This window comes from Anomalospiza imberbis, chromosome 3 (genome assembly GCF_031753505.1).
Source record: "Anomalospiza imberbis isolate Cuckoo-Finch-1a 21T00152 chromosome 3, ASM3175350v1, whole genome shotgun sequence".
Lineage (NCBI taxonomy): Eukaryota > Metazoa > Chordata > Aves > Passeriformes > Viduidae > Anomalospiza > Anomalospiza imberbis.
Genome location: NC_089683.1, coordinates 72,851,801 through 72,865,107, shown reverse-complemented (window position 1 = coordinate 72,865,107; position 13,307 = coordinate 72,851,801). Strand labels below are relative to the sequence as shown.

General features: G+C 35.6%; 1 protein-coding gene across 1 annotated transcript in view; it reads left to right on the top strand.

The window, feature by feature from the left end:
* The window catches only part of TTC13 (tetratricopeptide repeat domain 13), a 39,638-nt gene that overhangs the window by 25,055 nt on the left and 1,276 nt on the right, over positions 1-13,307 (top strand). The window contains exons 16-22 of the mRNA XM_068185107.1: positions 2,217-2,300; positions 3,736-3,820; positions 6,111-6,220; positions 7,561-7,696; positions 8,343-8,422; positions 9,559-9,637; positions 11,121-11,200. Of these exons, the coding sequence (XP_068041208.1) occupies positions 2,217-2,300; positions 3,736-3,820; positions 6,111-6,220; positions 7,561-7,696; positions 8,343-8,422; positions 9,559-9,637; positions 11,121-11,200 (654 nt within the window). The remainder of the gene's footprint in view (positions 1-2,216; positions 2,301-3,735; positions 3,821-6,110; positions 6,221-7,560; positions 7,697-8,342; positions 8,423-9,558; positions 9,638-11,120; positions 11,201-13,307) is intronic.

Sequence of the window (13,307 nt, the reverse complement as noted above, 5' to 3'; positions counted from 1 at the left end):
TCCTTTTTATGTTACTCAGCTTGTAAAATGCTGATTAAAGACACTAATAGGGCACAGAGCTAATACCCTTTTCTTGATAACTGAGATGGATTTATGGTCTTTTGACTGTCCTTCAGGAAGATATACTTTGTTTTATAGTTAGGTTATAGTTTGAAAGTTATTCTCATACTCATATGACTAAGGCTGAATTCTTTCTAAAATAGCATGGCTACCTGACAGCCAGGTGTAACAGTAGATTTAGGCTGACAAATAGCAGTTTGCATGGTTATTTTGTATATTAAAATAAAAGCTGTTCAGTCAAACAAGAAGTGTAGCAACAGAAGTTGGGTGATCTTCTAGCATTTGTAAAAGATGTAGTCATGCTGAGCTCAAGCTGTTCTCTAGGTTTTATTTCATCTGAATTATACACCAGGAATTTCTGTGGGCAGAAATACTTGGATTACTTGTCTGTTAGCACAACCTTTTTCTTTACTTGAGTTCTTTCCATTGGAAGTCCAGTATTGTTCAGTGATTCCTGTCAAATAAGTCTTGTCATGGAGACATTAGCATTCAGTGTCTGCTGAGAAAATTTGGTTTTTTTCTTTTCCAGAATGGCAAAATGTTTGAAGTGTGTCAGAAAACAAAAACCTTTTTTGTTTGTTTTGTGTCAATTTGGGGACCTTTTTAAAAACATACATAAGAAACATCTTGCATTTCACAATTGTTGATAGGATTTCAGATCTTAATGTTCTCAAGATGCAAGTGTGTCATCTGTCTCTTTGTTGGTCTATAGACAGGGGTGAATTTGGCTTATCTCCTTTCTGGCTTAAATGATCAAAGCTACTAAGTTTGATTTAAAGTAGAGAAAATGTTTTGGAAAGCTTTAGTTGTTTTCATAGACAAAGCAAGGATTTGTGATCTGCTAAACATTAATGATATGCTTAATGTCCTTATTAAAAAAAAAAGACACTCTGGAACACTGCAACTTGTGAATTCTTGGTGGTAGTGTTTACTAAACAAGAATAAAGAGTGGGAATAGACACAAATCACTTTTGACCACCCACCAAAAGTCTTTCTTGGTGCGACAGCTTCTAGATGGCCTTATAGAAGATAGGTCTGCTTTGGACGTGTTTTCCAAGATGACACTAAAGGAGAATCCACTTCCTCATGCTGACACGCTACTGCCTGTTGTACAGATATTTTTTTAATACAGATGGGAAAGGATGGGACGTACAACAAGGGCAAACTATGTATACTAGATTTGTCTTCATCCTTCCGCTTTCCCTGCCTCCCTTTCCTATGTGCAGATGTGTATGTGTTCTAATTCTGTTCAGTTTTTGAGGACTGATTGCTGGTTTCCTGAGACTAGGCCTCCTAAGGTGAGAGGCTGTCAAGTGAGACATTAGACAGGGACTTGAGCTGACAAAAAGCCCTTAAAGTGGAAAGAAAAAGCTAGGTATACACAGCTTCCTGTGATTGACAGTGGTTTTGCTTCCTCAGAGAGCGATAATGCTTGCTTTATAAAATCTTGTTTTGTAGACTGGGAGAAGAGGAACGACTCCTACAAATGCAGTAATGGTATGTAATTTTTCCTCTCAGAGTGGTTATAATCCTAACAGATTTCTACCACATTTCTACATTTTAATTTTTTTTTAACTTACTAGTCCAAGGGAAAAAGCAACACCTTTTAATGTTTTTGTTTTTTCAGTTACTACTTGTAACTGTTGGATTTAAAAGCAAAAATACTTCAATATAGAAGGACATAGGTGAATAAAGAAAAATACATGTGGACAGTCAGAGCAGATCAACATATATATTGCCAAATATGTAAACTGGACCATGTTGGTTCTCTAGATGTGCAAATTGAGAGTTCTTATCTAGTTATGTTGTATCTATGAGTCTAGGGAAGATTATATCTTGTACAAATTGATAATTATCGTATATAGATAAGATTTGCTGGAATCAGGCACACTAAAATGGAGAAATATGCATGGAATGTAGTTTATCAGAGAACAACAATTCTAATGGTACATGACTTTGAGCAAGTTCACTATGTAATCTATATTTAAAATGGGAGACTGGCAATTCACCACGTAGATAAATCCTACATGGTTCATTCCTTTAATATACAGAGCAACTGTGAATAAAATTGTGTCAGATATTAATGACTAATATTTGTGTCCTGGAATGTTGAGTTGAAAAACAAGACTTGAAAAAACCTTTTCTTTTCTTTGTAGGGGACAGGTCATTAACATGCGGTACCTGGAATACTTTGAGAAAATTCTTCATTTTATCAAGGACAGGATCCTTGTTTATCATGGGTAAATTACAGTTTTTTTGCCCCCTGCTTTGTTCTCCTGGTAATAGTGATCTGAATTTTACATAAAATTAATTTCACAAAGTTTGCAAGATTTTTTTTTTTAGTTTAGCAAGTTCTGGTTTCCTTAGCATATATAATTCTTTTAATTCTTACTGGAAATGGAAAAATGTATTCATTGCCACATAAAGAAACTTAATAGGAAAAAAACCTGTGAATTATAGTATATCTAGAAACTGATTTGTAGCCATGGTTCTGTCATGATTGGATCTCTATTCTTTTTGAGAATATGATTTATTAAAGATGTTTGGTTTCTTCCTGGTAGAATCAAGTACAGTTACTCTGACTATTGATATAAATTCCTTAAGAAGTGAGGGAAAAAAGGGAAACAAAGATGTGGAAGGTAATTTTCATTGAAACAGGTGTTTGACGAGGAGTTTTAAATGAGCAGAGAATCTTTACTATCTGTTATGTAGATGGATTGGTAGATGCTGTCCTGGAACTGAAGAGAGTTGTAGAATCTTGAATGAAATAATATGACTAAAGGTAATAAGAAAATTGATGTGAGCATCTGTACTGAATACAGTGGCTCAGTATTCTGATAACATAAAAAACTAAAAAACTCTTTTAGCTTTAAGCCTTCCAATTTTCCTCTGGCCTGGTAACTTTTATTAAATACTGAGTTCTGTTTTTCAATCTCATTATACTACTTAAATATCAAAAAATGAGAGCACAGAAAATCCTTATAACAGTTGAAAATGTTCAAGTTTTAGAAATTTATGATAGTTGCTGAAAATATGTAAGTTCTGTAGTAACTGGCAGTCTGTCCTATGTTGATAGGAAGTTTGTTCAGAGGAAGCCCAGTAGCATTTGACCTTAAACCAGACTAATTTGTGGTGTGATTTCTAATAGAATTTTGTTCTTAAAATCTGGTATAGTGTAATTAATAATTCTTAGACCAATACTGCAACAGGTTTCTTCATGATTCAGCTGTGCCTGCATCTGAAATATTTACTGACCTTTGAGGCTACCCAGATGCATCTATTTTGTGAAGGACATTTCTAACTTTAACTCTCTTCTACTTCCATCTTTCCTTACATAGACCCCCCTGCCCACACACGCTCATGCAAACACTGTTTGATGCTTTAAAGTGGCCAATAGCAAGAGTAAGACAGAATAGTTGATTAGAATAAGATAAATCTGAATACTGAAATTGAGGTTTGAAGCTGAAAAAAATTAAGCTGAGCTGATTTAGCAGAAAATTGCTTTTTGAATTATAGGAGACCATATCGACAAGTATAAAGGAACTAATTTTCTGAAAATAAATAATTAACTTTCAATAACTTACTTCACTATGGCTAATTAGGTTAAAGGTATGTCAATTTCCAGAAATTTTTCATATGTTCAACTGTTGTATTTCATATTTAATTTTTTTCCAGTGCTAATAATCCAAAAGGACTGCTAGAGGTTCGAGAAGCTTTGGAAAAGGTACATAAAGTAGAAGATCTTCTTCCTATAATGAAGGTAAATTACAAAAAAACTTTAATATATGGTAAAAAGCATAAAATGTGTTCTGGGAGATACTCAGTTCCTCAAAATAAAACCATTGTATGTAAACTTAAAATGAGTAACAGAAATACTAGTTCAGGTTACTCCAAATCTGGATATATAGGGTTGGACCTTCCCTTTGATACGTGCGAATGGGTGATGCATATTTGAAATGCTTGGCCTAACTGTGAACTGGTAACAAAATAATGGGAAACCAAAATGTTAAATGTAATTCTTTGATGCCAATCTTCTCAACCCAAGAGGGTTTGTAGTCAGATCTGCCATAGTGGGCTCACTCTGTGCCTGTATAATAGGAATGAAAAAAAAAAAATTGATGTGCCTGTAAGGTTAGGAATATGGAAGCTCTTTTTACTTTTAGGTTTATTGTTCAGCTCAGTATGTGGTGGGGCTGGCACAGGGAAGTGGGGGAATAGTTGTTCCTTGTGACTGATAGCTAAAATGAAATCCTGGATAACATTTTTGAGCTTAGGAAGACTTAGCAGAAAAGGAGTAGGAAACTTAGAGATTTTATTCCTGCTGCTGGTGGTCTTTGTAGAAAGGCTTTGCATATATGACCTGCAAAATGATTTATACTCTTATCTCAACTTGAGTAGTAAGGCTTGAGCTGGGTTTAAGTAAAAGTTGTTCTCCTTTTCCCCCCATTCCTCCAAATTAATCCAGGGTGAACATACATCTAGGGTGTAAGTATTTGGGGGTTGGGGAAACAAAGATACAAAGTATGCCTTTTTAAAGGATTGTACAGGATTTTAATCAGAGAATAAAATTTGGGAAGAAACCATTATGCTAAATAGAGACAAATTCTTTACTTTCTTATCTTATGTGTCCACACTGGAATTTTGTATCTAAGCAAAGCAGCTGGGTTGCCATAGAGCAGAGATCTCTGAAGCTGCCTTGCTGATACTCCTGACAGACTGTCTGGGTTTGGATGTGTTCTTGATACTAATGCTCACTCATGCACTACAGTTATCTTTGCAGAGGAACTATGTGGTTTAAGCACTACATTTTTCTCTGGGTTTTAAAATGTGTTGTGAATATATGTTCTTTGAAGACACCCTAATTTAAGAGGTCCTTTTTATATTACTGTCTTGTTCTTGGCTTTGAGGATGAAGCCAAATGGATACAAACCAAACCTTAACAAAAGTTTTTGCTGAAGAGGTAGTAGGTGTTGGGGTGGATGGACAGCTAAGTGTTCCCTCCTGACACACAAATATGCAATCTGGTTACTTTTTAATTAGTAGGACAGAAAAAATGCTACCAGTGGATTTTAAAAATACAGGTTACTCAAATTATGAAAATATATAAATACAGCAGACTGTACATTATTGTTTCAAAGTAAATGTCTCAACTGGCAGCAAATATTCTTCCCAGTTTCCATACCTGTACGTTTTGGTCTGGTTTGAGTCTCCTGCATCCCATTCCAAACTGTATCAAAGTGGAATGCTGTCTCATTAGAGGCTTTTTGTTCCTTTAAAATAAATGCATATTCTCTTGAAACAAAACACCCTAGGTCACAGGTTTTGGGTTAATATAAATAACTGCATGAGTAAACACTAGTGCATACTAGTCTTTATCAGTGCCTATATGAGTATCTGTCTAATAGTGAGGTAATTTGGTTATTTGGGTAGCTGGTGAATGCTGTATGTGGAAAGCTGGGCTTTTGGCTTTACTTAAAAGCAGTTTTGCCTGGTTTATACAACTCTGGCTACAGTGTTACTCTTAGATATTGTAGTTTTGTAAAATTCTTAAACCTCGAGATATTTTCCTTCTGATGAGGATAAACATCAATTGTAAGTGGATCACAGTTAAGAAACCCTTGTTTTGAGTTGTATTCTGGAATTCACACTTGGACTAATGCAGCCACTTAGTGTGTCTTAGTGTAAACATAAAATGGGGTCTCAAATTCCTGCTTTTCCATTTACATTGTCACACCAAAAGGTTGCCATCAACATGCAGCTTGGGGAGGAATCTGTACAACTTGAACTGCTTTGTACAATGGCTTTTCATAAACAGTGCATTATATTCACTATTTAGTTATAAAGTTGAATGCCACTAGGCCTCATTCAGTATTTATGGTTTCCATTCAGAAGGAAATAAAGATGAATGAAATAATACCACTGACAGTAACTTTGTTCTGTTATGTAAATTTGTCCACGTTCATTTCTAGTCCATGTATTTTATGTGCTTCAAAGCAATAGGTAGACTGTCTCTGCTACCTCTAATATTACTTTTTTTTTTCTTTTAAAAGCAGTTTAACAGTAAAACCAGAGATGGGTTCACTGTGAACACAAAAGTCCCCAGCCTGAAGGATCAAGGGAAAGAATACGATGGATTCACAATTACAATAACAGGAGATAAGTACGTTCACTGTTTTCAAGGGTTAGGGTACATTAAGCAATGATGAACTGTTAGCAATTAATTGTCTGAAATGCCATTTCTGTTCATATAAAGTGGGTTTTGTTTTTCACTAGTGGCATTTTTGTAAATAACTGAAGTTTATTCATTTGAGGGCTTGATTCCTGTTGTGTTTTCAACAAGAAGGGAATTTGGATAACACTGATGGAACTGAGATGATTCTCAAACATATAGCACAAAAGTGATAAGAGACCTTGTTTTTCAGCTTAGGCTATAAAATGCCTAAAGGGGAAAAATAACAAATACTTCAGTCTTTATACATATCAAAATGCATTTCTTCTTGTGAGACCTTGTATTTTGTGTTGACGGAGAAGTCCTGAATGGAATGGAAATTTCTGTGATCTAAGAATAGAAGACACTCTCTTCTCTTTCAGATTTTGACTTTTTTATGTTTGAGATGTTTGCAGACCTTCTATCTGCAAGTGAAAATTTAAATAGTACCTGAATGTGTGAGAATACAATCAGGAGGCTTTGGGTCACTCTCTGGGTGAGACAGTAAATGTCTCACTTTATGGATTCTGATTTCTGAAAAATGAGCAAAGCCAAAGCTTATAAGCACTGTCAAACTATAAAAACTTTAATTTAAAAAAGCTTAAATTCTATGCATTGGTATTTTTCCCAGAATTTGTGTGCTTTCAATGAGTGGCATAGAATCCAAACTTCTCTGCTAAAATATTAATGTATCTCTTGGTTTTTTTATTTTACATTCTAAATCATAGGATTATATATGATGAAAGGGCATTAAAAATATGGCCTCACTATTTTGAGAAAAACATTTTGGTGTCAGTAAATAGCCTAGCTTTGTTCTGGACAAACTTGTTCAGTGTCATTCAGTCTGTTTGGATCCATAGTTTGTAACTGCTTTATACCAAAACAATCTTGTTTTGGTAGTTTAGAAATGAAGAAAACTACGTACAACATTCTGTACAAAAATCCTAAATCTGTGAAGATATTTTTAAATTTAATATTTCTTGGTTTTTACCCACAATTTAAGTGAAATACTAATCTTTGTCAGGTATTCTTTAATGGAAATACTTCATCTCTGATTAGGTGGCGGTCTTTATATATTCTTTCAAACTTAGGATGTGATGCAGCATTTTTAATTCAGTGATTTTTGGGGATTTTTAATTAAATGGGAAGTAATGCACATGATCTCTTGCTTAAGGAAGATGATAGGAAAAAGGTGATGTGTAACTGTAGTAGGTTTGTAATTTATCCTGGATATGCATCAAGTTCTGTTCAAAAAATGTCTTACCTCCTTTTCTTTTTCATTTGCTTAACAGAGTGGGGAACATACTATTTTCAGTAGAAACTCAGACAACAGAAGAGAGAACACAGCTGTATCATGCAGAAATAGATGCACTATATAAGGACTTAACAGCTAAAGGAAAAATTCTTATTCTGTCTGCAGAGCTGGGGGTAAGGCTGTTCAAGGAATTATTAATTCCTTGAAAAAGCCTTTTATGTTTTTATACTCTCTGTTTAATAGTCTCAGTTCTAGTACTTTTTTACAGAGCTCATAGGTGATAAAGTCACTTAAGCCCAATTATGACAAGTACCATAAGAAGTTGCTATAATTCTGTCACTTAAAATTTGCTGGGCTTTCCCTGTAGTACTGGAGAATGTCCAGGCAAGATCTCAGTATTGCAGTGTGTTCTGGTTTTTTCCTATTTTTCACCTTTGTCATCATCCCTGCAATACTGTTCAGGGTTTGGCTCGTGGTGGTTACATATGAGTAACACAAATTCATGAGAAGCACTAGAATTGTGTTTGTGTTGATTTGATGTGCTAGGACAGTCTGACTACATTTGAGCTTGTGCTTTTTCTTTATCATCCTTTACTAGGTGTGTAGGTGAACTGTGTTTCACCTAAATATTAAAGATAAAGCAAAGTAGTTTGTTCAAACATCTGCTAATCAGACTTCAATTTCATAATTTGACATTTTCACATTTGAAATGGTTCTTTAAAAATACTTGTGGTAATGCAAGACTTCACAATGTGTACATTTGTAAGGTGTTACCTGGCTATTAAATTATCTTTAATTCATGTTTTTTTCTTCTCTTAGGAAGTAGATGCTGTTTGCAACTTGATCCTGTCACTAGTTTATTACTTCTATAATTTAATGCCACTTTCAAGAGGATCTAGGTTAGTGTTGGTATTCATCATGTCTGTTACCTTTAATTCCTGCCGTACGATGTCCATGCCTTGCAGTATCTTAATGTATTTTTTAATATTAATATTATTTTTAATAGAGCTGTGTGCCCTGCACAGCTTTTCCTTTTCTGCTGCTGTGACAATGGGAACTGGCTTAGTACTGTTTTAAAAGCTAGTTTGTAATTGCTAATGATAACTATTCATAGCTGCATGTATATTTAAAGTGATGACTAGTCTCAGCTCAGTCTTTATCAATATCAGCTCACACACTGAGAAGTGTTATTTTTAAATTGTAATGCTTGGTTTTCTAATCCATACTGTGTTACACCACTATAATTTCACTTAGGAAGTTTTTCTCAAATGTGTATTTAAGATGAAATATACTTTGGCATAACTTACTCTAATGAAGTACACTAAAATATTATTTTAGTAAATTGTTGCAACTGTTAGGGTCACCAAATGAAACTGCAGGATAAAGTTCCATATATCACAGAACTTTTCAACTGGAATTCTAGTTTAATGCAAACCTGCTTACATCTAAAACTATTCTGAATCTCTGTTCCACAAAGCACTTAAGCACTTAATATCTTTAATCTCACTTTTAGATACAGTTCAGCATGTAAAAACCCCTGAGACTTTGGGATTTTATAATCATTTTGCATTTATCTTACAGAATGTAAAACTTAAGGGACATTCCATCTGAGATTCACAGTTCAAAAAAAAAATTAAGTTAAATAACTGAACACCTTTACAGTGCCTCTAGCTCTATTGGAGTAGAGTTCATAAACTCTTGTGGGCTACAGCTGATCTTCTTGGGAACAGGAGTCTTTGTTTTCAGCCCTATGGAGTCTTAAGAGTGCCAAAGTCTGAAAATATGGTTCTGACTAATGTAGAAACAGTAGTAAAACTCCTTAGGTTCATAACTTCATTCTAGTGATGATGGATAGTTACAGTGATTTCACTTTTTAAATGTTTTGTGCTTGTTTTTTTTCCTTCTAAAATAACTGGCACGGTAATCTTTACTAGCCTTCTATGAAGCAATACTATGTTCCATTTCTTTTGTAGTCTAAAAGAGCATTATGGAAAGACTTCTACTCCATTTGTTGCTTTTCATTTTATTCTTTTAGTGTGATAGCTTATTCAGTGATCATGGGAGCACTAATGGCAAGTGGAAAAGAAGTATCAGGAAAAATCCCTAAAGGAAAGGCAAGTATCAAAATATCAAAGCTCAGTCTTGATGGAGAAAGTAATACTTGTAAATGTAGGGAAAGAGCTGTGAGAATGAACAGAAGTTGCATGCTTATTTGCTGGAGATGGGTCAGCTGCATGCTATGATGTCTTGCAGCCTGAGAGAGTATTGAAAATTCCATTGCTGTTCTGACAGCTGGTTAATTTGGAGATGTCATGCGCAGTAATTTGGATTAGTCAAATTGTAGCAGTTTGGTCCAACAGGAATTACAAATCTTTTACTGAAGCATTTCTAGTGTGCTGAGCTGCTCTTTTCAGCTTGCTTTGAGAAGGGTTCTGAGAATACTGGGGCAGAATTAGTGATTCTTCTGGCGCATAGCAGAAATTTTCTGTCTGTACTCTCAGCGTATTGTAGAGCTTTTAGTGCTTGATTAGTAGAAATGCATTTGCAATTTCTCTTGATTTCTCCTTCTCCTCTGTGTTCTGCTTAAGTCAAACTAAGTCCTAGTTGTCCTAGTTTTTAAGTGACTCCATTTGAGTATTATACCACCTTGTTTAATAAAGGATTTCCTTTTCTTCGACAGTTGGAGGGTGTTAGCTGTATTACCTTTTCAGCATGAAAGGAGTGAGAACACCTCTGTCTCTTTAATGTATTGTCAAAAGAATCAGTAAAATTCCAGTAAGAATCCCAAGTTGTTGAAGAAAATACCCTGCATGGATAACTGAAGAAAGGGTGATTTTATCTTTTGTTCTAGAAGGCCCTGAAAACAATGCACTCCTTTGAGTACAATGAACTCTAGTAGCTTTTAAGAGCAAACAGCATTTGCTTAGCAGCAAGAAAGCTTCTTTTCAGTACACCATTAAGCTGCTATCTTCCCCATTCTGTGAGAGTTCAAGCTAAGGTAAAACACTTCTCTGGGATTTCTTAAATATTTTCTTAGGACTTGATAGAGTAATATTTTGCTGGCTGATTTTATGCAGGCAAGCAGAGTTGCAAGATTTCTTCTAAGCAAGATTTCTGACTTACAGGAACACTGGGGACATCTTTACATTTGAGGGTTTTTCCTGAAACAGTGCCTGAGTACAAATAAACTTGTTTTTTAGAAAAGCTTTCACGACGTGGAAGAAATTGTGGAATGAAATTGGGAGATTATTTTTTGCCTGAGTTGTTAGAAGGGCTAAGCTGGTCCCAGACTTATGATAACATGTATTTTCAGGCTGCTCTGTAGTCAAGGGTGCACAGTAGCCAAGAGTCCTGCTGTTGCCTGGCAAGTCATTCAGAAGCCATGGCCAGTGTAGCTTCCAGTACTGGTTGTGTTGGGGTATGCAAACCCCACTGAGAATTTTAGTGCCTGGCTTGAATGCTGACTTCAAACAGATGGTGAGGGCACAGACTGGTTTGTAAGCTTACTCCTGTCTTGCCAAGAATATAGGTAACAAAGCCCTTCCTAAAGTTAGAGGAATGTCCCTTAATGTCTCTTCTGTTTTCTTGAATTTTCAGCTGGTTGATTTTGAAGCCATGACAGCACCAGGGTCTGAAGCATTTACCAAAATAGCAAGGAGCTGGATGAATCTAAAAAGGTAAATCCTTTTGTTCAGATGGGGACTGGGGAAATAAAATATGAAAGACTATATGTAAAATTCAAACCTATACTAAGAAATGTTACTTAGAAATTATGAGTTAAGTAAAGGATTCAGCGTATTTTTAACACTGTTTAGGAATCAATGAGAAGATTTGCATTTACATACACAGTAGTGTATTTCTAGTCTAACAGAGTAGTTAGTAGTCAGACACTCAGTTATGTATTGTCCTTTGAGGAAATTATTTGGGTTAATGTTTTCTTCATTTTGTCCAGTGGGTCAAATTTGTCTTTTTATATTTTGGCTCATCATTAGTACATCTGGCAATGAGTGAACAAAGCCAGAGGAAATTTTTGACCCTTTTTTAAAATTCCTATGGGTCTCTTCAAATTGTGTATCTGAAGTAATTTGCTTATCCTTTAGTTCTGTTTTGATTTGGAGAATAAGTGTTTTCAAAGTAGGTAGACATTTTAAATATGAAGAATTCCATTACTTAGTATAGGTGCCTGACTGTTGTGCAATGCTTCAAATTTTTGATTTTCATATGAATTTATAATTTAATACTGCGTACATTGACAAGGAATTAATATTATGAATCGGGTGCATTTGATTGGTCCCCAAGTTGTGACTCCCCATACAAAATCTAAAAATCAGGCCAGACACAACACCAGTTCTAGTATGCTTCAAGTCAGGGTCAAGACACTTAAAGGGTTCTGAGAGAATTGGCCAAGGTCCTTACAGGGCCATATCTATAATCTTGGGAACATGGTGTACATCAGGGGACATTCTTGGTTACTGCAGAAAAGGAAATCTTGAGTTCCTCTTCAGGAAGGCCAAAAGGTAACCCAGAGAAACTGTAGGCTGGTCAGCTTCATTTTGATCCCTGGGAAAGTCATGAAGTGAGTCCTCTAGGAAAGCATTTCAGTTGATACGAAGGAAGAAGTCACAGAAAACAATCAACATGAACTTACCAAATATTCTGTGACCCAATGATGGTTCTCTGTGGTAAAAACCAACTTTTGGGGATGATAACAATCAACATTGTTTATTTTTACTTCAGCGTGGGTCCCACAGTACCCTTGTACTATATCAATATAGCACATTATAATCTGGACAAAAGGACAATTAGATGGATTAAGATGATGTTTGGATAACCATGTTTAGGGGGTACTCAGCACTTTGGACAGTAAAGACTGTAATAAACCAGAAGAAATTCAGTAGAGAGCCACCAATATTGCCAAAGATCTGGAGCACATGCCTTAACAGGAGAGACTTGGGCTTGTTTAGCCTGGAGAAGATAAGGCTCTGATTGAAGAGCATCTCTGCAGGACCTGTGAGTGTTTGGTGGGAAGACAAAAAGCAGTGTGCGTGAGTTGAAACAACGTTTAGACTTGGCCTAGTCTTTTCATCAGCAGACTGCCCAAAGAGGCTGTGCAGTCTCCACCCCTGGAGATTTTCAAGACTTGATAGCATGAAGCCCTGACACCCTGAGATTTGACTTCTCGGTTGACCTTGCTTAGAACAGGATCTTGGATCCCATACCTCCTGAGGTCTGGTCCAGCTTCCTAGAGACTGTGGAACTCTGCATCTGCTCTTAGTGCCAAACATCTCACACTTATTAGTGTATTTAACTTCATTATCAGGGGTTCTGAGCCTGGTGAATTTCACTAGACTATAAAATCCCTTCCTAAGTGAAGAAGGCTAATACAATTCAAGGACATCTTTGTCAAACTTAGACTAAAAATCTACTTGTAAATGAGTAAAATTCAGTATTCATTAAGGAGTGACATTTTTAAACGACAGGTGTAGCAAGTTGTGGATTTTATTAAAAGTAGTCTCTAAGACTACTTTTAATAAAGATATTAAGATATCTTAAGATAGCTTAAGGTATTTCAGTGCTACCCATGTGTTTCTGCTTCCCTCAGCTGTACTGTTGAAACTTATGGGAATCCATGTCAAACCAGATCAGGGAAGTCATTCATGTTAAAAATAACCTTGCCAAAACAATTTATTTTTAAGCAATACCATTTTGTAGTACAGTAGAATCTAGGGAATCGCTGGGTCAAAGCAGAGATGTATAATAGGTGAGGAAATGAACCAGAGTGGA